General features: G+C 46.0%; 1 protein-coding gene across 1 annotated transcript in view; it reads left to right on the forward strand.

Annotated features, from left to right (window-relative positions):
• Positions 1-12,142: 12,142 nt before the first annotated feature.
• Positions 12,143-27,490, forward strand: part of LOC146352748 (PH and SEC7 domain-containing protein 3-like) — a 182,203-nt gene continuing 166,855 nt past the window's right edge. Inside the window, exons 1-2 of the mRNA XM_084834784.1 lie at positions 12,143-12,586; positions 24,763-24,874. Of these exons, the coding sequence (XP_084690910.1) occupies positions 12,566-12,586; positions 24,763-24,874 (133 nt within the window). The 5' untranslated portion in view covers positions 12,143-12,565. The remainder of the gene's footprint in view (positions 12,587-24,762; positions 24,875-27,490) is intronic.

A 27,490-nucleotide genomic window follows, 5' to 3' on the forward strand; every position in this document is an offset into this window, starting at 1 on the left:
TCATAACTCACTGAGCACCTGGATGTAGTGCAGTTGGCGCTGAGATGATGATCCGACCGCAGTTACTGTTCCCATAGCGTTATACCCGAGAGGACGATCTCCAATATTATGGTGCAACAAGATACTTCACCTGTTCAGCACAGCTCTTTCTTCCGGTGTTCTCAGCCTTGGCTGCTGTTCACTGAAAGGAGACTACATCATGCTGTTTAAGAAAATGATTGAGAGAATGTCTCCTTGTCGGCCATTACATCTCACTCGAGTATTATAGTGATTTAGGGCACAATCCTATGGCCACTAGTCAGTGGCTAGATGGCCATAGGATGGGTTGGTTCCCGGAAACTAACCTTCACCCCCTCCTGCAGTGCCTCATAGGCAGTGCGGAATGGCCCTGTGCTCCATGCTCAGAAGAGGAGCGCAGAGTGGCAAAAACGGGGCGTTCCTGGGGGCATTCCAGGACTGGGAAGTTAGAAATCTGGTACAACGCATCCGACGTGTTGTCCAGCTGCTGCTTCCCACAGTCCACCTTTTTGTGGCTAGACAGCCGAAACTGGCTGTCTAGCCACAAATGCAGGGTGGCTGAAGCATGGAGGGGATGATCCCCTCCATGCTTCTGCTGCCCTGCATTGGATAGGCAGTTGCCTCCAAGTTTGAAGGCGGCCGCCTATCCCGTTAGGATTGCTCCCTCCAAGTATGAGTTGAGAAGTCCTCTGTTCAATGCTTATCTCAACCATGAACACTCTGGTTGGCCTTAGACAAACCACTAGCTTGCAGCTTCTACTCCCTACCAGTTATATGGAGATATATGATGATCCTTTATCAAAAATGCTACAGAAAGGCCATTATTTCAATTGCCTTGTCTGTATTTCTCCAGTGTTGTTGATGGCCAGGATTCCAAATATGCTGGTGCAGGGAACACTGTTCACCTTTATGGCTGATGGTTCAGTTATTGGGTAAGCTGGCTCTTTGGTACATAGGCTCTGCCTGAAAATGGCATGGTCTCAGAGCATTGACAGGGTGGGGCAGGGCACGCAGAATCATGCATGCAGTGAAGGCTGGTGGATCCTATTTCAGTGGGGCAGTGAATCTGCTCTGAGTTTCAGTCAGAACCAGTCAGAATGCTAAAGAAGCTATCCAAGGTGCTGAACCCATTTTGGGGATAGGGTTCAGCACTATCCGCATTTCAGGGACAGGGTTCAGCTCATTTAGAGTTCTGACTGAAACCCAGAGCAAATTCACTGCCCCACTGAAATATGAGCCACCAGTCTCCACTGTGAGAAGGTTTTTGCACAGTCTTTTTCACAGCCTTGTCTTCTGGCAGAGTCACCCTCTCTCTCTCTCTTTCATTCTCTCTCTCTCTCTCTCTCTTTGTGAGGTGAACAGCAAGTACAATGAATAAATAAGAAGAGTATTTACTTATGATTTTTGTGGTTGTCCAACAATTGGGAAACTTCCCTTTCTGGTAATGCACAAAACCTAGTGCTGAGCACCCAGAAGCATTGCTGGAATCATTTACTTCAGAGGTGGGCGACTGTAGCCCTCTGGATGTTTTGGCCTAAAACTCCCATGATCCCTTACCATTGGCTATGTTGGCTAGGACTGATGGAAGGTGTAGGCCCCAAAAACCTGGAGGGCCACAAGCTGCCCACTCCTGCTTTATTTGGAACAAGCCCGTATGGGGACAGTTATTGTATCTATGAGCCAGTGGAGCTCTATCCATAAAGGGGCTTCACTTTTTTCTTAACAAGCAAGGAAATGTCTCAGGTATGCTTCTGGGAGTCCTCAGTATGCTCAGAGGGGAGTGGGGGACACAAAAATTACAGAAACCCTGCATATGTGGAGCTTTGGATCATACTTTGGTTTATTGTGGTTTTAATTTGGTATTTTGTATGTATGTATATTTGTAAAAGTTATTATTTTACTGTAAACCTTTGGGATGAGGCAGGCTAGACATTTAAATAAATAGAAATATGAAGGTGGTAAAACTGTCGTCTTTCTTGCAGTAACCAATCTCATGCTCACCCACACACCATCACATCTCCTAAGCCAGTACCTGCTTCAAGGTCATGCAAGTCCTTGAAACACCACACTGCCCCCTCCCTCCCCTGCTGCCTAAAGGTTTCAACCCTCTTCAATGCATTCTACATCAACACAAACACAGCGCAATCCTATGCATGTTTAGACAGAGAAAGGCCTACAACTCCCAGCATTCCCCAGCCAGCATAGGATTGCGCCCTTAATTTACTCAACGTTTCACACAGGGTGTGTTTACACCTACTCTCTCAAACAGCAGTAGTTTACTCCAGCAGTAAAGTACTGTAACTTGTCAGCTGTGGATGCACTGAGGTAAAGTTTTCTCCCACATTTCATCGGTGGCATGGACAGCGGTGGTGTAGGAGTAAATCCTGAAGAGCAGGTGGCCCTCTTCATGACAACCAGTGGTGTAGCGGGGCCAGAGCCTGCAGGGACGCAGCACCAGCACTTTTTTTTATTAGCAGGGATGCTGATGTCTTCTGCAACCCCCACCCCCCTCTCCAGAATTCCCTTTTCCCTCTGAGCTTAGCTGCAATCCTCAGAGCAGCCGATGGGGCGGAGGTGGGGGAATGAATTTTCCCAGCAACAATATATTGTTCCTTGTTGTAGCAGAAAGTATTTTGGGGTGGCTTGGTCTTGAATAGGCAGTTAAGACCCATTAGCTTTACAAAATACTTGCTCCTGGTGGAGCTGAAAACTTCTATAACTGGCCTGTTGATGTGGATTGACACAGCTGCCTGCATTTTTGGACTCTCGCTGGGGCATGGCTAGGGAGACTGTCACGATAAATGACTGCATTTCAGAGTTTACCACTGCACCATTGATTACAACCCCTATAGCCACAGCCCCATAGCTGCACCGCTTCTAAGAATACACAACAAAAACGAACTTTTTACCAACACAGACTTTATGGCTTCATCACCATGCCAGTTTTTTTTTTCTCTTTCTCCTCGCCCTGCCCTGCTTTACTTCATATCTTGCTTGATGAAACTTTCTGGAGAACTCAAAAGCTTGCTCATCACAGCATAGAAGGGAAATACTTTACTGTTGGATTTACTGCTGGGTAAACTACTATTGCTTGAGCGGCTTTATAGATGTAAACACATCCACACTTTAATCACTATCCTCTATTAACAGCAACCTCATTCCCCAAGTGTGGATCCTAAATGGCACCATCAATGCCCAAGAGAAGGTATTTATTTGTTTACTACATTTCTATATTGCCCAATAGCCAAAGATCTCTGGGCGGTTCACAACAATTAAACCATAAAATACAACATGATGAAATATAATATAAAAGTTTAAAACGACAGTATAAAATAAAAATTAAAACTGGAATAAAACCTAGCTGCAGTACAAAGATTTAAAATACAGTAACAGATATAAAACAACAGAAACAGAATGACTAAAATGCCTGGGAAAATAAGAAGGTCTTCACCTGGTGCTAAAAAGAGCACAATGTAGGCAGCAGGCGAGCCTCTCTGGGAAGCTCATTCCACAACTGGGTGCCACAACAGAAAAGGCCCTCTTCTTAGGAGCCACCCACCTCACTTCCTTTGGCGGTGGCTCCAACACAGCAGACTTGCGGAAATCCCAAGATTTGCGGAAGTACAAACATTCTTTGGGGGGAAATCTAATGGGGGACACCCCCCCTCAAGCAACCCAATGAGGACTGAGTGTGCTCAGTGGCGACAGAATGCTGACTATTGGGGAAAAGGGAGTGGGGTGCGGTGGGGAATTGGAAATGGAGTGGCTGAAATCCTGAAGAGCAGCACTCAAAACTTCAATATTTTGTTGCGGCTTCTTCTTGCTTTTGTCCTATTTTCACAGAGGCTTATTGCCCTCTAATAAGGAAGGGGCTAGTCATTTACTCGCTTCATCAGATGCCCAGCTGCTCCCCACCGCACCCCCTTCACTGAGTCCCAACTCAGCAGGGAACACTGTACTTCTGCAATGCAATGCTAACTTTTATACAGAATACTGGCTCCCGGTGTTTTATGCTGCAAGAACTGTGCATCATGGGGCTTGTAATAAAGTCCTGAGCTAGCAGTTGAATTCCAGAAGCATGTGCTAACAGTGCTACCTTCTGGTATTCATAAAGCTTAGCTGAATGTGATGATCAGAAAGTTCCACAAACCTGATACAGGGAATAACGCTCACCTTGCTGAAACAAAACAATAAAAATATGCTTTGTTTCCCCACACAGTGATCGTGGAAAGTTAGCAATTGTTTTTAATGAACAGTTCCTATTGGGCAAGTTTTCCACTTGCTGGGACTTCTGAGCAGGAGAATATTCAAAATATTGTGTATGTGTCTCTCTCTCTCCCCGCAATCTTCAGTCTGAAGATTGTACAGTCCATTCTGCCACATCAACTCTACCACTTCATTCTGTTGTATGGGTAGAGTTCGGGAGTGGAAATGGGATGGTGGGAACAACTTGGTAGCTGCCCAGATGTTGGCTGCATAGCAGCTGTAGCCATGGGCTAATTCACACATGACAGTAGCAACTATCTACGTGCCTCGGATGGGAATGGGTTCAAAACCAGGGAAGCCCCATATCTGTGAATCAGCATCTCCATCCATAGGGGTAATGGTATGAAATACTATGACCAGGGCCGGCCCTCCCATTAGGCAGGATGAGGTGGCCACCTCAGGCGTCAGATGCTGGATAATGCTGCCGGCCTCCCAGCTGTTTCCCTTGACACCCGCCCTCTAGGGTGGCTATGCGTCTTTTACAGAGGGAAGTCATCTATTTTGAGGACATTCTCTATTTGAAGGGATGTCCAGTCCAAGTCCGGTTTAAAGATAAAGAACCATCAGAAGGAAGAGCTGGGTCTTGAAGTTGCCCATTATAATAAAGGACACTTCAGGTGTAAGGAACTTTGAAGGCTGGGCTAACTGGTTTCAACTAGGCCCGGATATGGTCTGGGAGACCAGGCTACATAAGCTCCCAGGTGAAGTCTGTTAGGGTGCGATCCTATGCATGTTTAGACAGCTATTCTGGCTGGGGAATGCTGGGAGCTGTGGGACTTTTTTCCGTCTAAACATGCATGGGATTGCATCCTTAGTTCCTTGAACAATACCAGCCATAGTTCTGTACAGCCCATCTCCTCCTTCTTGTCCTGATGGACCCCTGGACCCCAGCCAATACCTTGCTCCTGCAATCTCACCTGTCCTGTGGCTGCTCCACTGTCTTTGGCCATGGCTTTGTCTCATGACCCTGTTATTGGACCATGCCTGTGTTTGAACTGCCCTGTTGTACTCAACCTCTTCATCTCTGGAAGACCTTGTGTTTCTAGATTGCAGTGATGTCTGAGACCGTAATTCTCTGGCACTCGACCTGTGTCCAACTGTGACCTGTGTTAAATGTTTGCCTATGTCAGGGCCAGCCTTACCAGTCGGCAGAGTGAGACAGTTGCTTCAGGCAGAAGAGGCAGGGAGGCCTCCAACATCAAGATGTTGGAGGAGAACGTTGTGTACTTGCCCTGTGCCCCTAAGCTAGCCTGCTGTCTTCCGGAGCAGTGGAGGATGCTGTCCTATCCCCAGTATTAAAGACAGATTCATCTGCCCGTCCAGTTGACTTTTTGTACATGGAATGGAATGGAGTGGCATCTTGTTCTTCACGTCAGGCAGCAAAATGTCTTGGGCCAGTCCTGGCTCATGTACTACAAACAAGTTGCCTTTTGGACTCCTTGTTTGTTGTATGCCAAATCACAGTTTACATTATGAGTCAGAGAAGGGGGAATTGGTGGGAACTGCAATTTGATTCATAATACAGTCACGCAGTTATGAGCTGAATGAATTCATATGAATTTTGGCAACATCACTAGTGCAAACCCAAGTGTTATTTATTTTATCCATTAGATTTATATCCTGCCTTTCCTCCAAAAAGCTCAAACTGGTGTACATGGTTCTCCCCCACCATTACATCCATACAACAACCCTGTGGTGTAGGTTAGCCTGAGAGATAGTTAGACTCAGAGGCCCAAGGACTCAGTGAGCTTCATGGCTGAGTGGGGATTTGAACCTGGGTCTCCCCAATCCTAGTCCAACACTCTAACCACTACACCATACTTGCCTCTAGGGAGTGTGTATTTATTCTCAGGTGTTGAGGACCAAATGGTTGAAAAGTGGCATTTAAATGCAAATAATAAATAGATTTGGGGTGTGTGAGTATTTGTTACCCTTTCTCCCTTTCCTGTGTCACTTTTCCCCCACTGTCAACCTTTTGATTGTATATTCTTTGGGAAAGGGCCTGTTTTGCTTGTGTCACTCTGTAAAGCACCATGTAGCTTGATGGAGCTATATAAATAACCTCTGTTGTATTGTGCTTGTGGCAGTGAAGTCTGCAACACCAACTGGTTTAGTCAGTCTTCATGAGCATTCCAACTGCTCATGGAATAAAGCTGTCAGCAACAAAATAGTTGCTGTCTAGATTCTGTGAGGAGGGGGTAGTTGTCAGCTAGGCTGGGATTAAAGCCTTTCATGAGTCCTGTGGAAGGAGGAGCTGTGTGAGGAAGGTGAAGAGCTATAAAACTAGGAGAGAAGTCCAATGCCAGTTCCAGATATCCTCCCCCTACCCCGGCAAAATGCCACCCAGTGAGTCTCCCACCTTTTGGGGCTGCCCCATTACATGGATGTACTGGTGGCAGCAGCACCATGGTGGGCCACAGAAGCACCCTGAGAGCTGCCCACCCTTTTGACACTTCCACATGCCCTGGTATAGTCTTGCCCCAGGGCCCCTGCTCTCACTTCTTGTGGTTCTTTATCTTTAAAATGGAAAAGGGCTGCCTTCAAACAGAAGACTATCTTTTGTAAGGAGGACACATTGCCATCCTACTTACTCGTGCTGAGCTTATAGTGTGAACAAACCTGCAGTTGTCTGCATGTGTTTGGCTGTGATTCAACAAGGCAGCCTTAAACATGCAAGAAATGGTGATGGGAAACCCAGAGCACATGGGACATCTGTGTCTCCATATGATTATTTTAACTGAATATGCTTAAGGTCAGAGTGTTCATCCCTTGGGATAATCACTCCTCTGAATCTGTCAATAACCAGACCCTACGTTGGACCAGCTGGCATCATTTTTTTTTTTTCATGACTTACAACTTGTCAAACTCTGTTGCAGTTAAATGCAGTGTCACAGGTTATAAGTAGCCATAAAAATGATGCCAACTAAGTCAGTGAACCTTATAAGGTGTGTTTATACTCCCCCCCCCCCAATGCTATTTTGGACAATAATGCAAAATTTCTATGGAGCGGGTGGTGAGTACAGGACTAGGCTATGAATCTAAATCAACCTTCCCCAACCTGGTGCCCTCCAGATGTGTTGGACTGCAACTCCCATCATTCCCAGCCAGCATGCTATTGGCAGCCCAACACACTGGGGAAGGCTGATCTAAATAAGGTTATTTAAATCTCACCTCTGTGTGAGATTCTTAGGCAAGCCACTCTCTCCAAGTCCTCCCTCCCATCTGCAATATCAACCCTTCTAATACCAAACTCAGCTGGTGAGTGCAGATAGCATTGTAGTTAAACTGGGTGGGATCACTGAGAAACAAGAGGGAGGTATGAACATGCTCAGGATAGAACTCCAAGATTTGCAAAAGTACAAATGAGTCTGTCTGTCTGTCTGTCTGTCTGTCTGTCTGTCTATCTATCTATCTATCTATCGAAAGGAAAAAACCAAGGAAAAACAGCCCAGTGTGGCCAAGGATGCTCAGTAGCCATCGAATGTAGAGTGACAGTTGGAAGTAAAAAATGGAACACGGGGTGAATTGAGCGGCGAAGGAGAGTGGAATGCCCTGCTTGGAAAGAATGTCTGGCTGGAACCCTGAATAGGAGCAATCATTTGAGGAGGGAGAATACATTGCAACATTTTGTTACAGGTCCCACTTTGGAGATAATAAACTTTACAGGTTTGATGTAAGCATCACAACAAGACCATGTATATGAATCACCATCTAAATGCTAATACTAATGTTAGTGTTTGTATTAGAATCCAGCTTCAGTGATATAAAGCAAGCCAAATATCCTGCTCTCTTCTTCCTGTCTGCTCCCCTGCACTGCAGCCCAATACTTTTTCGTACTGTTCGTCATCTGGCAAATTAGCCGATCAGCACAGTCACATGATACAATATCCTACAACACCCTGTCGCCAGCCAAATTGCAACCATATGTCTTGGTGTACAGTAAAATTTTCAGACAAGTTTGTCACACCACTCTCACTGTGCAGCTGGGTAACTCGCAGCTGGAGGCTAATAATCAAGATTTGTAAACCAAAGTACAGGCAGGCTCCACCCTAGGCTTGAAAACGTTGCCCCTAGGGCACAGTGCGCTAATCTGTCTTGTCTGAACTGGTGTATCTCTTTGTACTCCGCCCAAAGAGATTTTAAGGCCCTTCTGAGTTTGCAGTAGAAACAAGGCACCCCCCCCCCGAACCCCAAATCTGGTCTGCTAGACTAGTAAATCCAGAGTGGGGAGAAGGTATTCCATAATCCACTGGTGGGCCACTGGTCAATTTTTGACCTAGAGCCTGCTATTTGGTGGGATTACTGGGAAAAATGCTGGTTGTACCTTGATCTGTTCCAGCAAGGCACTCCACACATTTGTAAGCAAGAGTACACACTCAGGATCACTCAGCATAGATTTCAGCCTTCCCCAACCTGGTGCACTGCAGAAGTGTTGGACTACAACCCCCATCACCCCCAGCCAGGACAGTCATGAATATTAGTGGTGTTTATTTAAAACATTTTTGCACTATTTCCCCAAGATCAGAGCAGTTTACGTAATCAATTAATTCATTTTTATGTTGATGCTTTGAGTAATAAATGGAAGATTGCACTTGGATATTGATTTCACCATAGTTTGCATCTATCCGTCTACCTCAGACAGAGTCCCACCCCGATTTTCCACCCTAGAAGTGGGGACTTGGGTCATTACCCCACCCGGCTCTATCCTTACTACCATGACCTGAAATAATAGAAAAGTTCTCAGGTTCTTTCTATAAAAAATGCTTCCGCCGTCCATATGAAAGAGTGTCCCTTGAAATGTCAGAATCTAGAAAGGGACTAAAAAGAAGTCCAACCTGTATTTAAAACCACACAATCTGCCATCCCATTCTCATGGTCTAATGGCCTGATTTTGCTGGCCTTGGGCAACTTGCAGCCACCAAAGTCCTTCTGGGTAATCCATGATGTGTTCATTTGTTTTCTTAATTTTCTTTAAATATGTGATGGTAAAGTAATAATAAGTGTTTTATATTATAAATAAAATAAAATATTTGTATGTAATAAAATATGTATAATAATATTGCAAAATAATAATATTCCATGTATTATTAATACATACTTAATTAATTAATTAATTTAAGGTGGTCTTCACTGAAAAAACTGTGTGTGTGTGTGTGTGTGTATACACACACAGAACATAAAGGCCCTGCAGGATCTGTCCAAAGGGCTATGTAGTCCAGCATTCCATTTCTCACAGTAGCCAAATAGATGCTCCTGGGACACCCAAAAGAGGATATGAGGGCAATAGCCCTCTCCTATTGCTGCTTCCAGAAGTTGGTATTCTGGTATTTAGGGAAGGAGAGAGAGAGCATGAGTGAGCATGCACCAGTAAAACTATGTACAAGTTGCACACATGTGGCATGGATTAATTTTTGTCTTGCTTAGAGGCTTCCTCTCTGTGTGAGGGTGACTCACATTTGTGTCAACAAACAGATGACTTTCTCACTGCGTGGCATGCTGATAGACACAGGCACACTCATCCAAGAATGTGTTGTAAACATGGGGGGGGGGCGGGGGGAGAGACATAGTTCCACAGGACTGAAGTTGTGGTTCTTTCTGACAGAGATAGCCTAAGCCTAAGACATTTTGGTGCTTGAGGTAGAAAAGTAACATGGTTTCTCCCTCCATGATGGTATAAAAGTGTAATAAACAAACACCACAATTCCTATACATATCTGCTTAGAAGTAAGTCCCACTGAGATCCATGAGACTTACTCCCTACTAAGTGTGTATAAGATTGCAGCCTAAATCACTGATGATGCTCCTTCCTTGTTCTCCTCGACCTCTCAGCGGCTTTTGATACCATTGACCATGGTATCCTCCTGGACCGCTTGGAGGGGTTGGGTGTTGGAGACACCGTATTGTGGTAGTTCCGGTCCTTCCTCTCCGGCAGGTACCAGAGGGTAGTACTGGGAGAGGAGCCGTTTCGGACCCGTGGCCACTCACTTGTGGGGTGCCACAGGGTTCCATCCTCTCCCCAATGTTATTTAACATCTATGTGAAGCCGCTGGAGGCTATCATCAGGAGGTTTGGGGTGCGGTGTCATCAATATGCAGATGACACACAGCTCTTTCTCTCATTTAAATCTTTACCAAGGTTGGCCGTAGAATCCCTGTCCAAATGTCTGGAGATGGTGAGTGGCTGGATGGGGAGGAATAAGCTGAAGCTGAACCCTGACAAGACCAAGGTACTTTTGGTGGGAGACAAGAGGAGGCTGGGGGATGTTGACCTAGTGTTGAATGGAGTACGGCTACCCTTGAAAGACCAGGTCTGCAGCCTGGGGGTCATTTTGGACTCCCGGCTGCCCATGGAGGCTCAGGTGTCAGCTGTGAGCCGGACAGCACTGTATCAACTCCAATAGTACATGCCCTGGTCTCCTCTACATGGGGTTACCCATGAAGATGGTTCGAAAGCTGCAGCTGGTACAGAATGCGGCGGCTTGCCTGCTGGCGAGATCACATCACTCCAGTGCTGAAAGAGTTGTACTGGTTACCAGTTGATTTCTGGGCCAAATTCAAGGTGTTGGTTTTGACCTTTAAAGCCCTATATGGTTCTGGCCCAGCCTATCTTAAGGAGCGCCTCCAGCAACACCAGACAGGCCGCTTAACAAGATCAGCCTCGGATGGCCTTCTCTCTGTCCCATCAGCCAGGACAGCTAGACTGGTGGGGACGAGGGAGAGGGCCTTTTCTGTGGTGGCCCCCACTCTGTGGAACTCCCTCCCCAGGGAACTCCACCATGCCCCCTCTTTAATGAGCTTCCGCCATGCATTAAAAACATGGTTGTTCAGGCAGGCATTTGGGGTGGGTTAGGGTATTTTAGAAAATGTTTTTATTGTAGAATTTTATTGTTTTAAACTGTTTTATTATATGCTTTGTACATCGCCCAGAGTGGCGGGGTGACCAGCCAGATGAGCGATTAATAAATTTAATGAATGAATAAATAATTAATAAATTTAATAAATTTACTGTTCTCTAATAAGCCCCCAAAATTTGTACCTGTGGCAATCCATTTCACCTTGCCACCTTCCATTGAAAGCAATGAGTAAGCCTCACTGAGTTCAATGTGTCTTACTCTCAGGTAAGTGTGTTAACAACTGCAGCCACAGTGTGCTGATGAAGATGGATGCATCATTCTCTCCCCGCACCCTGTCCGTAAACACACGGCAATTACTCTCTAATTCCGCTGGAATTCTCTGCATACGAACCACGGAGTAAACTTAATCGGATACAGCGGAGCAATTTTGAATATGTGTGTGTGTGTGTGCATGTGTGTATACTCACGCGCACACACTCAAAATTGCTCCGCTGAATCCGATTAAGTTTACTCCCTGGTTAGTGTGCAAAGAATTGCAGCTGAATATATATATATATATATAAATATATATATAATGTTCAAATATAATAATAATGGCCCATCTGAACGTTTTCCTGGTGTGCAGACGTATTGAGAAAAGCTTCTGGCAGCTGTTAATCGCGGACGGAGCCCTGCCCCCAAAGCAAACCCTACCTCCTCTACCTGTTTCCCATCCCATCAGAACGGAAAAAGGGACCCAGCGAGACAGAGCCCGGCTCTGCCGCGCGCGGATGTGGCTTTCTCTCTGCTCCGCTTTCTCTCTGCGCCTCTCATTCAGCCTTCCCCAAACTGGCGCCCTCCAGATGCGTCCGACTACCGCTCCCATAACTGCTGCTGCAGAACGGGGGCGGCAGCGCGACACACCGGGAGGCCGCCACCAGGTTGGGGAAGGCCGAGTCTGGTGAAAGGGAGTCAGCCCTCGCCTAGGTGCGGGCAGGAAACGCCTCCTCGCGGCTTCGCCGGCCCGCATTGCTCATGTGCAGACGCCGAGGGAAGACGCCCGGGCGAAGCTGTCGCACATGCCCAGAAGAGCCGAGCCGCCTTCCCTCGGAGCGCCCGCCGCTGCCCAGCGCGAAGTTCGGCGGCCCCTCTCGTCGTCGCGCCGGCTCCTTGCCGCTGCCAGCCTGCCCCGTGTGAGCGAGCCGGCGGCCGCGGCGGGAGCCGGAGCGGGAGGCACGGGGCTGCGCGCGCCCGCCTGGCCGCCGGCGCTCAGCCCCCGCCAGCCCCGGCTGGGCTCCCCCGGCGCCCGCCTCGAACAAAGGGGCCGTCAGCAGCAAGGTGGGAGAGGGGCTGCGGGGGACAGGCGCCGCGGCAGGCAGCCCGCCCCCCCGGGGCTGTTGTGGCCGCCCACGGCAGCAGCGGAGGAGGCGAAGGGCCGGGAGATGGAAGATGGAAGGGAGCGGTGGTGGGGTAAGTCAAGGGGCTCCGGCCCCCGCCCGGGGCTTGTTCCTTCTCCTTCGCGCTGCGCCTTGTAACACGAGATGCCCCGTGGCTGAGTTTTGCTGCCTTATATAAACGCTGCCTGGGAACAGTTTCTCTTTACGCGCAGTTTGCTGCCCCCGCTCCTTGTGATGGCAAGAAGGACCGTGTGGGATCGAGCGAGCGAGCGAATGAATGAATGCACGGGAGGAGAACAGCTTGAGGGTGGAGACGGCCCTTCGGCTTCACTGCCGAGCGATAGGGAGCTCTTCGCTGCCTTGGTGGCAGCGCGCCGTCTTTCCACGCTTTTGCGGTGATGCCGGGGGAATCTAGCTCCATGTGGTGGAGCGGGCAGAGTGTGTGATTTAGCCTGGAGGGTCGCAGCTTCTCTGCTAAGGTCTTTGCTGGTTCAGTCACACTTCGCCTAGCCTGCCTGACGGGGTTGTTGTGAGGAAGGGGCGGGGAGAAAGAGATGGAGCCACGAGTGCTGTATCTCAGTTCCTTGGAGGAAGAGCAACATACAAATGTAATAAAAAAAAACTTCTAAATGGCATTTGTGGCTCTGAGTGTTAGCTCGGAAATCCCCTGTTAAAATCTCGTCTTGGCTGTGCAAGCCCTTACGTGCTTCAGCTCCCCCCCCCAACCATATTGTCCCCCAGGGATAATACCGCCCTGTCCTGTAGAGTTTTTTATTCGGGTTATGGGGAATGTAGATAATTCATATAGCACATTTCATGTGAAGTGCACTGAACTGAATGTTTTTACTGTTAAATATGCTTAGGACTTGGAGCTTCATTGTGTTACTGTAGAGCAGTCAAGGCAGTATTACAGGACTCAGGTTTCTTCCCCCCGCTTTTAATATTTAATATCTGTGGATAAAAACTGCACAGATGTCAAAATTTATAGTGCAACTCCTTCAACAGCTAAAACAAAGTTGCAAGTTGCCATATTTTTGCATCTCATTTGCTGTGGTTGTAGTAGCTTTGACTTTCTCTTCCTCCAGCTTGTAGTTGTTTTGTAACTTGTTCTCTAACCCTATACCCACTTCCCCACGAGTACATCTAATTGAACACGATGGGACTTGCTTCTGAGTAGACATGTATGGGACTGCGCTGTTAATTATGTTATAAACCTATTTGGGCAGGACATGGCTCTCTCTGTATCTTGTATACCATCTAGAGCAGCCTTCCCCAACCTGGTGCCCTCCAGATGTTTTGGACCATAGATTCCAGTATTCCTGACCATTGGCTATGGTGGTCGGGATGGTGGGAGTTGTTCCTAAACGTTTAGAGGGGACCAGGTTGGGGAAAACTGACCTAGACATTTAGCTGCTCATGCATGGTAACAATAATTATTAGATTTAATGCACTGAGGTAATAAATGCATATTCCTGCGTCCTGACATTTGTACACACTTGGACTGTACATCTTGTAATTGCTTGGGGGCCTTTGTTGCATATGGTCTTTTTTTCCTATTTGGCTAAGAGCATCTGTCTATCTCTGTTCATCCCCATTATATGCAAATGTGCGTGGCGTGAGATTGCTTGGATTCTCTATTTAGTTCCAGTTTAACTTGGTTTAACATGTTACTGTGATGAACCTGGGAAGTTCTAGCAACAGCTCCCAAAAGGTCCAGAATGCTTTAACATGTATTTCAGGCATTGCTGCTGAAATAATGAAAGCTTTGTTGGGTATGACTGATAGTGAAGCTGAGAGTGAAGCTGATACCCAAGTCCCCTTTGACAACTGTTTGGAGGTTGAGTGACCCATTAAACACAGAAGGTGTTTTAAGAGCTGGTTAAGACATGACTCTGGCCTGATTTCTGGCTTAGGGGAACAATGGTGCTCACATCAGGGCAGGATTTGGGGGCAGATGTCATGGGCTCCACTCAAGAGAAAGAGCAGGAGATCCCCCAAAAGAAGCAGGGATGGCTTACCATATTTTGAAGTAAATGAAGTAATACACTTTGCCATCTAAAAAGTGGAGGTTCCCATGAGACCATGGTCTGAAATTACCTAACTGTAGGGGAGAGGGCAGCAGTGTAGGGGAGAGACATCTACTCCTAGGACTAGTGCCAGGCTATAACCAAGGGGCTGAGGAGGGTCTTGCTCACCTCAGCAGGATCCCAGCCCTCTTTCCTCACTTTTTAAATAGGGTGAATCCCTAGGTATTCCCTTTATAACAGGGTGAGTAACTTGTGGCCCTTCAGAAGTTTTGGCCTACAACTCCCATCAGCCCTAGCCAGCATAGCCAATGGTGAGGGATCATGGGACTTGTAGGCCAATGCATCTGGAGGGCCACAGGTTGCCCACCCCTGCTTGATAGAGAGAGAAGGAAAACTGCACAGGCAGCACTCCATCCACTCCTCCACACGGGCTCGCCCAATTTATAATCCACCAAACAGAACATAGCCCACCTGCCAAATATTTTGGCTTGCCAACCCCCCTAAATGCTCAGTGGGTGTGCATTGGGGATCTATGGCTCCTTGTTGCATGTTTCTGAGTGTTTAGGAATGTGTATTGGCCCTTTCATATATGTGGATAATCCCACCCCAACACATGGGGGTAGTTGTGGAAAACATGACTGCCCTACAAAGTGTGAAGCAGCTTAGTTCGCAGCCATCTTGGCTACCATATTCTGGTTTCAGTCTTGTGCCTAGTTACACATTTGGTCCTGCTGAAGTCAGTTGCCCACTTGATGTACTTGTAACAGAAGAAGCTCTCAGATAAATCAGTAATAATATTTACTTGATGCTTTTTCTTGCTCAGACGAGATCATATACAGTGTCATGGTATGAGCCTGCTTGGTTACTTAGATCAGCAGGAGAGGCCCTTTTGAAGATGCTGTAATTTACAGAGGCTGCTTGTCGGGCACGCAGAAAAGTGCTTTCTCCTGTATTGCTCCCAGACTCTGGCACGCACTCCCACTAGAGTTACAACTGGTACCTGCTCTCTCTGCATTCAGAAAGAGGGTGAAGACACATCTTTTAAAATGGTTATGTTTTAAAGGTTGTTTTAAACATTTTACTATCTCTTTATTTGTTCATGATTTTTGTTTCCTGAATTTTTGTAAACCACCTTGGTTGGTTCCAGAAAGTTGGTATAGAAATGCGACAAATAAATAATAATTTAGAATGTATATAGCACCTTAGAGTATGCTTCACATGCATTATCTTAGTAACCCTTGCAAGATCCCTACACAGTTGGGCAGTATTACCCACACAAATGGGACCTGCAACAAAATGTTGCAGTGTATTCCCCTCCTCTTAACAGAAATGCTCTTGTTCAGCCATGTCTTGCTCTGGTATACTCAAATCCATACCCTTTTCCATTTTTCTTTTCCAGCTGACACCCAGCATCCCATGGCTACTGTGCATGCTTAGTCCTCATTGGTTTGGTTTTTGGGGATGGGGCGCCGCCTTAAGTTTTCCCCCCCCAGATTTTTTAAACTTCTGCAAACTTCAGAGTTCTCCTGAGCATATTGATACTTCCTTCTTGTTTATCAGTGGCCCTGTTTTGGTTCTATTCCTGTCAGCACTCATCACTTGAGTTCACTATTAGAAGTGATATTTCAGATGGGAGACTGAAAGTGGCTTGCCTAAAGCCAGCTAACAAGTTCATTGTAGGACCCTAGACTTCCTGGCACCCAGCTCAGTCTCATGCAGAGCAATCCTATGCATGTTTACTTAGAAGTAAGTTCCACTGGAGCTTGCTCTGTGGTTAAGTGTGCAGAATTGCAGTCTTAGTCATTGCACCACAATGTTTCCCTGACTATACTTTTGGGCTGTATTTTGTACATGACACTGGGTTGTGTACAAAATACAGCCCAAAATGTATGTGAACTGAGCAGGAAAAAACATGAAGCAAAATGTGACCACCTCAGTAGACGTACAAATTCAACTGGGTGCAGGATTTCAACCTTTATGTGCAGCTCATGTGAAATGAATGGTCTGGAAATTGCTCCCATGTAAAATGAAGACTTTGTCATGCTCACAGATAGTAAGCCTGTCTCTTCAAAGGTACTTAGGCCTGTATACACTTGGGATCTAAATGACAAAACAGGAGAAGCAACTTTTGCCACAGAGGTTTACACCAAGTCATTGGCAGAAGCAAAAATTGCAGACAGAGCCCTGCCTGACATCTTTTTCACACTTTCTTGATGAGACCACCACACATTGTCTTCCATATTATCGCTCCCCATGTCTGACAAGAAGAACTTCATAAAACTGTCTGACAGCACAGGAAGTCATGTAGCCCAGCTGCCAGAACAGATCTTGTTTAGGTTTCGAAGGATTTCAGAATTCCATTAACTTTTAAGGGGGAAGCCACATTCCGATAATGTCCAACTCATTGCTGGCGCGAACTAAGTGTGGATCATAATGCACTGGCAGAAGGAAAGGGTAGCAGCAAGAAGTCTTTCTGGTACAGTGAAAGCTCTAAGTGAATCACTGTAACAAGACAGTGGAATAAATTTGCAGGAGATTGTCTGCTTCACGGGCAGGCAAAACAGTGCAAAAATGCATTGGGCATCTTCAACATCATAGTCTTCTATTTTCCCAGCAAGAGGCCTTGCCTCTTTTTAATTTCTTCTTCTTCTTCTTCTGCCAGTGCACTGCGTAAGGCTTTGCAACTTATGCTTTTGCATTCTCAAACAGGCATCTTTGAAACCTGAGGTACGGCTGACATACGTACCCAGTCTTGGCCCTGATGGAATCATTAGGATCTTCTCCCTTTCCGTGCTGCCAGGGTAATGTGAAAAGTGCCAGGCTGTGCACAAGGAACGCATGCTGTGGTTCCTCTCTGTCTCAGACTTGCCCCTCCAAAAACTAGAGCAATGCTGCTGTGGGAAGGAGCAGTTGCATGGTCTTGAGCATTCACCATATGCTTGTGGTTAGGCTGGCCACTTATGCATGGCCATAAAAGAGGACAAAAGAGGACCCAGATTATGCATGAAGTTTGCATATGCTGATTTATATGTAGAGATGCACGTTTAGAAATTAATAATGTAATGGAAATAGAAACAGTACAATACATCTCACCATAGTGGAGAAGATTCTGGCTGTTCAGTCTGTTGTCTAGATGCTAACTGTGGATGGGCAACTTCAAGACCCTGCTGCTCTCCCTTCTGATGGTTCTTTATCTTTAAACCGGACTTGGACCGGACAGCTTCAAACAGAGGATGCCTTCAAATAGAGGACTGTCCTCTGTGAAGTAGGACATATAGCCACCCTACTGGTACTGTAGGAAGGAGCAGTGCTCTAGTGGTTCCCCTGTTGCCAGCATGACATAATAAGGGCCCTAATAGTGCAATCGGAAGACAGAAGTAACACGTCCCACTGAGTTCACTGGGATGTACTCCCAAGTAAACTGGTATATGATTGCAGCATAAGTCTCTGATGTAAAGCATAGTGGTGGGGGGGAAGACAGAGAAGGCTCACCAAATTATCAGAATAAGAGGATTTCTGCCTAGCTGCAACTGTACGCTACTACCTTTTTTTTAAAGACTTGAATGTATGTATGTATGCATGTATTGTTTATTATTGAATACCACTTAATATAGTAAAATCTCTAAGCGGATTACATACAGGAATATTGAAAATCACATTAAACTGAATTAGTTGGAGGCATCCTGCATTCTGCTCTTAACGGACTTATTCTTTACAACTTCACGTGGATCTTCCCGATCTTCTCTATAGCTGATTACAATCTCTGAGATAAATCTTGTTGTACTGGTTTGTCTAGTGTTGCGTTGGGAAACTACTTCCGAGCTAATCAGCACTGAAGCAGTGATTAGTAATTTGAGTTTGCAGCAGGATGAGGGAAAGGTGTCAAACGAATCTCAGGGTGGGTGGGAGGTATGTGTTGGGTGAAAGCTCTTTAAAAAGTGAGGCTTTAAAACACTTGTTATCTAGCATAATGGATAAGTTCACTTACACTGTGTGTGTATTTCAATTGTATGTCAAAGCCTAAATTGCCCTGGTCTCACAGGGTGTGAAGAAAAGATGGGCAAGGCCATGCAGGTGTAGAGCAACACAAAGCAGAGGGCCTAGATGTGCCCACTTCTCCACAGCCACCTTGCTTCCCAGGCCTGGTTCTCCTTCTTTCACTCTGTTGGCCTGTCAGTTCTGCTGCTGAAGTGGCTGCTGACATGGGCACTGTCCCCACCAGAAATACGGAGAGGAGACGGGTGCATGTTGAGGAGTTGGCATGTCAGAGCTACTCCCCTTGTTAGACTGTGAACTCACCCCCCCCCCCCGAATTCCCACATAACTCGTGAGAGAGAGATGGCCAGGCCTCCAGTCATTGGCCCTGTGCTCTAACCTAAAAAGGAGCTTTGGTTCTTCCCATTCTGTACCCTCTCAACAGCAAGGGTAGAGTTGTCCTTCTCTTCTCCCCTGCCTCCCACTCTGCACTTTTGCCATTAATGCTGCAATGGTGGTGCAAACACTTGAGCTGATGGGGAGCTCCTTGGAGGAGTTGGAGGCCATTGCCTCAGCCCTATGCTAAAACCTTGTCACTAGTGCAGTCACAATGGGAGAAGGACTGAAGCAGCCTAGCATGGCAAGGATCTCCTCCGCCCACACTTGCTTCTTGCCTGGGAGCAAGGGAAGTGGGCTTGGCTCAGTACCAGAGCACCTGCTTTGTGCAGGTTCAGTTCCCGGCATCTCCAGGTAGGGCTGGAAAACTGACTTGGAACCCTGGAGAGCCCCTGCCTGTCAGTGTTAACAATACTGGCTAAATGGACCGATGGCCTCACTCAGTATAAGGCAGCTTCCTATGTTCCTGTGCCATGCTGATGGGATGTAGCTAGCATGTATATAAAATGGCAATGGCTAGACATCATTGTCAGATGCGAATGTGGTTGTCACCTAGACAGTTCTTCAATCCAGCCCCAACCAATCTATTTATTTATGTTTTGCTTTGGGAGCCTTGCACCTGCAGCTTTGTATCATAACTGGACGTAAGCAAAGCCAGGCTGGAACTGAGACACTGGCGAATGCAGGGTATCCATTTAAGCATCTCCCCTCAGAAAAACAGAGGCAGGAAGGAGGCGCCTGGGTAGGCCCAGAACGGACCGGGGGACAAAAGAGAGAACTCAAGACGGCTAGGAACCTTTTGTAGATTTCCTGTGTGAACAGGAGCCTAGCAGAGCTTGCCCAGAGCTAGCATCTGTAGTTATGTGCACAAGCTAGCAGCCACCAACGATGTGGTGCGTCCCCTCTTAGCCTCAGTGCAGCACTGTGTACTGTAGGTGGTGCTATAGTAAGACAAAGGCCTCGCTATTGCTCGTGAGCTGATAGGGTGGTTTGTTTTAATCAGGTACAAGTTTGTAGGAAGGTGTGGGGTTTTAGTTGTAACTTCAAAACCCTCATAGATCATCTTAACATAATGTCTATAGTTGGCTCTTACATTTCTTTCCCAGTGTATTAACATTTTGGCTTTAAAAATCGCTTTAATCTATCCTAGATGTATCCATTGTTTGTGACTAGGTTTACAGTCATATTGACACTTAACCTGGGAGTAAGCCCTGTGGAATTCACTTGGACTTGTACAGGATTAGGCAGTAGGGCTGTCAATGGGATAATTTTTAGACAGTATTGCCTCGTTAAAGGGGCTGCTTTGGGTTATTGAAGGAGATGATAAGAAATTAAAGCTGTCACTGGAAGCCTGCAATCCTAATCTCACTTACAGGAAGTAAGGCCTGCTAAACGCGATGGCATTTACTTCTGAGTAGACATGGATAAGATCACACTGAACATCTCTGAAGTTGTTGATCTATCAATTAAAAGTGGAAATTTGCCACCATGTTTGAGATGTGTATAGAAGACTTAAATACTGGCTAAATGGGACCTCATGCATGCATACTCTCTTCACCTGCCAAATTTTATTTATAGTAGCAACCTTGAAGTATTTACACACATGAAAAGCTTAAAACGCATATTTGAAGCTATACTGAGTCACAAAATCATGTCTGGTCATGCAGTGAATTGTACTTATGCCCCTCAAGCATCCAGTAAGAAATGCATATCTTACTTAATGTAGTATGAAAAGCTGTATGATTTATTACAAAAGCTTCTGTACCTTCCCAGCTGTTGAATAGGCTCTGTAAGAGATGCCCTTGAGCCCAGCTCAAATGAGGCCAAATAACATGTGGCTGCATTTTACTCACGTTTCTCTCTTGTTACATATGCCTCTCCCTTCCCTTCTCTTATCTCCTGCTACTGTGCCATTTAACTGATGTCTTACTGTAAAGATTGTTTAATTGTTTTTATATATCACTGTGAGCCCCCTTTGTGAGAAAGATTTTTTTTCCTAGAAGGAGGTATATGAATCTATTAAAATAACCGCCGGCTCCCTCCTACTATTGACATTTTAGATTTTCAGCTCGCTGGGGAAAGGGCCCCTTTTGCTTATATTACCCCATAGAGCAGGGCTGGGGAATCTTTTGAGGGCCATGTTCTCTTAGAGGAAACTTGTCATGGAGGGGCATGCTGGTAGTTGATGTTTTTGACACCAGTGCTCTGAATAATTGTACAGAAGTACAATTGATCTTTTCCCTTCCATTTTCCCTTGTATAATGAGTTGGAGTATGGTGTATTTTTCACCTCAGATAATATGACCAAGGTATTATAACTTTCTTCTTTTGATGGCCTTTACCTATTCTGTTTGTTTGCTTACTCTGTATAGTACGTTCTCATTTGTTACTCGATCAGTCCATGGCATTTTCAACATGTGTTGGTATATCCACATTTCCAAGGATTCGATTTTCCTTAGATTGTTCTTTTTAAGTGTCCAAACCTCCACTCCATAAAATAATATTGAGAACACGTAGCATCTTACCTTCCGAATCCTTACTGCAAGATTAAAGTCTACATGTATGTTATTGGGTGATCTTCCAATGATGCTCTGGAGCAAATGGAAGAATTATGACACTGAGTTCAGATTTGAAGTTGGGAGCTTCTGGCTGGGGTAACTAATGCACATCCTTTAACCATGAGACCTACTACAGGGTAGTGGCTAAGAGCATAAGGTATCAGCTACCCTGTTCAGATCTTTTTTCAGCTGTATATCTTACTATGTAGCTTTAGGTAAGCCCCTGCTTCTTACATGGGCGTCTGTAGTAATATTGGCCTGCTTTACAAGGCTGTTGTAAGGATTACTGAGAGGGAAAGCCCATGCTGCAGTGATGGAGCACATGCTTTGCATGCACAAATTACCAGGTTTAATTCCTGGCATCTCCAATTAAAAGAATCTGAGATAGCAAGGCTGGGAGCGACACCTGGCTGATAGCCCATTATTGCCTGCTCTATCCGAGCTATGTCAGCCTTCCTGAATCTGGTACCCTGCAGATGTATTGGGCTGCAGTTCCCATAATTTCCAGCCAGCATAGCCCATGGTAGTCCAACATATGTGGAAGGCACCAGGTTGGGAAAGGCTGGGCTCTGTGGAGGTGTGTTATCCCTTGACATGCTCCGTATAGATGCTGCTGGTTGTAATTAGGTATTTCTTATAGCTTGGACCAGAGGCTGTGACAAAAGTGGGATATAAATATTCTTATTAATAAAACAAAAGGAATTATGTATTCATAGTTCCACTCATATGTAGGGAAACAAATAACAGTGAGAATTCTTAAAAGCATAAGAGAGCTAAGGGATCCTAACAAAGCACATATGATAATAATCATTGAAGAATCTGCCACATACTTTGCCGTGATGATTATTAGTGAATCCTTGAACAAAACCACATGAGTGAATACTGAGAGCCAGCTGTGTGATGCCATGTACCTTTAATGGTACAACCATAGCCAAAGGTGGAGAAACCCTTACAGCTAGGGTGGCTGTGTTAGTGCAAACCCTGTGATTATGTCTGGTTCGACAAATCTTTAAATCCTTAGCAGTCACTGGTTTTTACTGGACTCCCATCCATGAAGTCCATTGTTCCGATTACACTTAACAGCTTCTGCAGGGAACAAATGTGTCTTTTCACTGACCAGATATTCCACGGCTCATACCAGACTTGCCTTTTGTTAATTACAATACTTTTATGAAGCTAACAAAAAAAGAGGAGGTAATCCCCCCCCCCCCCGCTCAGCATTAGAGATGCTGACAAAGTCCATCTGGCTTGGGCCAGGAAATAAGCTCCGAGGGTTCTGTGAGGCAAACTTTGGAAGTCCCCAACTTCTTCTGCGGCTCAGATTAAAATGTAAGCACCCCTCCCATGCCCTGCATTGAAGAGGTGGTCCCGCTTAAACTGCTGTGTGGAAACCCCCATATGAAACCCTTGCCCTAAGAGTCCCCCACTGGGGATGTGCTCTCCCCCCATCCCCCAGCAGCATTTTTATTGAAGTCAGGTTTTCAAGGCAAAGAAACAGAGATGTTTTTCTGTTTTGCCTAGGAGGTTGCCCCAGGAAAACTGGGACCGGGATCCAAATCCCACCCCCATGGGAGATTCTTGGAGCAAGAGGGTCCCCCATGGGCAATGGGCTTTTGAACCCCAGCAGCAATCTTACCAGGGGCAGCCCTTTGAAGCAGTCTCTTATGGGACATCTCTGAGCCAAACTACATACACATTATGTAGTGTTCACCTGAGGCTTAAAAAAAAAAAAGTGGTGTAAGTATGCACACACCCCAATTTGGATTAGGGCCACTGCACTTGAGGAGGGGAGGGTTAAACCTTCCCCTCTACCATCCCCCCCCCCCGCACCCCATCGTAACTCCAGTGGAAACTTTTTTCTTTTTTAAATGCCCATCCCTGCCATGGGGATGGGGTGGACTTTTTGAGAAAAAAACTGGGGGAAGAAGGTTTCTCTCTCCCCTCCTGGAGTGCAGTGGTCCTGATGTGAATTGGGGCTGTACGTGCTTACACTAGAGTAAAAACAACGAGACAGGCCTGAGCTACATGTTATGTGATTACTTTTATGTGTAGTTTGGTTCTCTGTCGCTTGCGTAGGAGGCTGCTCTGAAGGCTTGCCCCAGGGAAAGTTAGCAAATCTGAATTGGTTCAGAAATTAACTGAGCTATATCCCCAAATATAAGCTCCAATATTTTGGCCACCTAATGCGAAGAGAAAACTCCCTGGAAAAGACCCTGATGCTGGGAAAGACTGAAGGCAAAAGGAGAAGGGGACGGCAGAGGATGAGATGGCTAGATAGCATCACAGATGCAATGAATATGAACTTGAGCACGCTCCGGGAGAGAGCGCAGGACAGGAAGGCCTGGCGTGCTATGGTCCATGGGGTCACGAAGAGTCGGACACGACTGAACAACAACAACAACAACAACATATCCCCAAATCCAGCTAATTCCAACCCAATCTGACATGACCCAGGAAGGGGGAGCTCGCCCATCTCTACATTGCATCCCCTACGTGGAGTTCGATAATTTTAGACCCTGGATTTAATTATCTTATGATGGCCTTTAGATGGTTGTATTTACCGTTTCAGTTGTCAAGCACACAACCAACATTTCTCTTCACCCCCCGCCCCAAGTTGCCCACCCCTGTACAGTTGAACAATAACAATAACAAAAGTTTGCCAGACCTGATTGTAACAAAATAATACGCTGAGTATGTGCAGTTTTGCATTTTAAGCTCACTTAAATCATAGTCCCATCATGACTACAGGAATAAAATGGAGTTTACTTCTTCAGACCTCATCACCTGCAGCTCTGTGGGTGGTCATTCCCCCCCCCCCCGCGCCGGGCTCAGGACTTTGGCCCCAAGGTTCAGTCCTAACTGTACCACTGCCCAGATGATCAGGTAATGTGTACATAAGTACAGAAATGGTTCAGAGGCTTGGAGGTCAATTCTGTGTTAACTGAGAAGTAAGCCTTGATGAGTTCAATGGGACTTACTCTCAAGACAGTATGGATAGGATTGCTGTGTTAGTTGTACAGCAAATAATTGCAAAGCAATTTGTTGAAGAGCAGCAAACCAAAAAAGGGAGCTTTATTTGCTGCTGTGAAAAATGGCCCAAACCACTCTGTGTGTGTGTGTGTGTGTGTGTGTGCGTGTGTGTGCGTGTGTGTGCATAGCAAATGCATTGCTTTGTAGAGTGTTCAAGGCCAGTGTACTTCTTAAAAAATTCCACATCTGTTCCTTTGAGATGAGAACTGCCTGTGGAATGTGTCATGGTGAACTGAACATGTTTTTCCTCTATTTTTTTTCCAGGGAGAAGCATTTGTTTGGGTTAACGGGGCATCGGCTCATTCCCAGAGTGTTGCCAAGGCCAAATACGAATTTTTATTTGGTGGACCAGAAAATGAGAATTCTTCGGAATCTGGTAAGCACTCATCATTCACCCTCTTTCTCCACCCCCAAACTGCATCATCACCATGATGATGATGAACTTAAAGCCAGTGCTGACCCTTAGTTATGGGACTGGGGTTCAGAATCATCCACTCCTTCAGTACTGGCTAAGTATTCTTGGTAAGTTGGGAATAGCGGTACTAATGTATTTTGTTGTTGTTCAGTCGTTCAGTCGTGTCCGACTCTTCGTGACCCCATGGACCATAGCACGCCAGGCCTCCCTGTCCTGCGCTCTCTCCCGGAGCGTGCTCAAGTCCATATTCATTGCATCGGTGATGCTATCTAGCCATCTCATCCTCTGCCGTCCCCTTCTCCTTTTGCCTTCAGTCTTTCCCAGCATCAGGGTCTTTTCCAGAGAGTTTTCTCTTCACAACTAATGTATCCCATAATACAATTAAGATAGAAGTGGGGAAGGAGCTCCTGATCTCTTAACTGTGGTTATGATTGCCACCCTTCATTCCATCTCTACCTGCCCTGATACAATCTTCTTAGCAATTCATACAAGTTTTTTTTTAGCATGGCAGGGTATGGGTTGCTCACTGGATGAGGAGTGAGTGGAACTGCCTGAAAGTGGTTGCTTGATGGTTCCACCTTGTGACCGTAGTGCAGCTGATAATTCCAGCACCCCCACAAAATTTACCAAAACGACTTGAGTAGGTGGTGTGGTAAGCCCCAATCTGGATATATGATATGGCAGTCAGACAACAAGCTCTCACCTGCTATTCTGCCTTGCTATAAGGGTCATGTGAATTGGTCTTGTTCTAGCATTCGGAGGGGGCTACAACAAAGGTATATGCAGCATATATTTAGACCACTGTCAGTGCCACAATAGTGGAAGTAACTGGAATTCTACTAGTGTTTGCTTTGGTAGTAATGTAAAATATGAAGGGAGCTGAGCAAGTGCAAACCGCTTCATCAAAAGGATTCATGGACATCAAGGACCAGGGAAATTGTCCCAATCTCTTTGCTTTCTGTTAGATCTTCTTTGTTACTGTAGCGAAACAAGCATCTAGTGCAGGGGTGAAGAACCTGCACCCCTCCAGATGTTACTGGACTACAACTCCCATCATCCCTGACCTAGCCATGTTGGCTGAGGCTGGTGGGATTTGGATTCCCACAACATCTATAGGGCCACCGGTTCCCCAACACTGAGCTAAAGGACTGAACTGTGATCACAGTCCTAGGTGAATAGGTATCAGTGGTAACAGTGCCACAACGGAGTTCTTCTGCTAAAGGCTCTAAATGGAAAGATATGATGAAAGAGCTAAAAGGACTGCAAGGAGGTAAAATGACTCCTCCCAAGTTATGTAGTGGATCAGGAAGGAAGTAGGAGAGGCTCTGCTACTGGGTTGAGCTGTTTTTTAGCTGTCAAAGCTAAAGATGTAACTCTTGCCCCCCTTCAGATCAACTGAGCCTTCAGTTTTCACAGTCAGGACTGCATGAGAAGGAAACCGGAAAATGTGTGTGATGCAGGCATTTTATATTCCGTGTATGTGTATCTGGTGATCATTGTCTTGCGAGTTTCTCTCCTCTCTGCTACCATTGATATCTTGCTGTTTAAATAGGTATTTGGCGGGCAGCATGGTATGATGGAAAGGGAGACAGAGTAATAGTAAAAAAGATCCAGCTTTCAAAAGGATTGCCAGTACTGAAATTAGGAAAAGAAAGTGTTTGGGTTAGTACAGTAGGCTTTTGGCTTGTTCAAAAACACCTTTCTGATGAAATCGGAATTAGTTATATATTCTCCTCACGGTCTAATGTTATGAAGAGAAACAAGAAAGGAGTGATTGAGGAGCCTCCCATACCTGAATGTAAAGATGGAGAGAGGGATGAGAGAATTGGCCATGATCCAGGCTCAATCCGTTCACTCATCAGCATATCATCCAGGCTGCAGATAATGATACCCCAGCCATTCTGTCCTGAACATGTCAACATTTTACATGGTAGAGCCCATTACTGCATGTACATCAGTGGTTACCATGTATCTTTGCTATGCACACATGCATGTGAACTCGCATGTGTACACGTGTCACATGGGAATGAAGGGATCTTTTCCAGATGTGCGGTGCACACACAGCAGATTATGCACTATATGTAGTCCAACAAAGTAGGGAAATAACTGGAGAGCCAGTGTGGTGTAGTGGCTAGAGCATTGGACTGGGAGCCGGGAGATCCAGGTTCTAGTCCCCACTCTGCCATGGAAGCTCACTGGGTGACTTTGGGCCAGTCACAGACTCTCAGACCAACCTACCTCACAGGGTTGTTGTTGTGAGGATAAAATGGAGAGGAAGAGGAGAATAATGTAAACCGCCTTGAGTTCCTTGCAAGAGGAAAAAAGGCAGGATATAAATGAAATAAATAAATACTATTTGAAAATGGGGAAAATAAGATTGAGGACAGCTATTAAGACTAAATGATGCTAGCATTATTTTACCTCAAGTATTTTACAGAAGAGAAGAATGCTTAGAGTTGGCCTCAGCTCATCTTTGCAAGGCTTTAGTGGAGCTAAGGAGGGAGGGACAGTAAGGGTAAGACTTTCCAGGCTTTGGCCTATCTCCATGATGGGCTGGAGCTGCAGTCCAGTTCAGTT

Source organism: Heloderma suspectum, chromosome 2 (genome assembly GCF_057233095.1).
Source record: "Heloderma suspectum isolate Gila_16-S chromosome 2, 16-S_ref, whole genome shotgun sequence".
NCBI lineage: Eukaryota > Metazoa > Chordata > Lepidosauria > Squamata > Helodermatidae > Heloderma > Heloderma suspectum.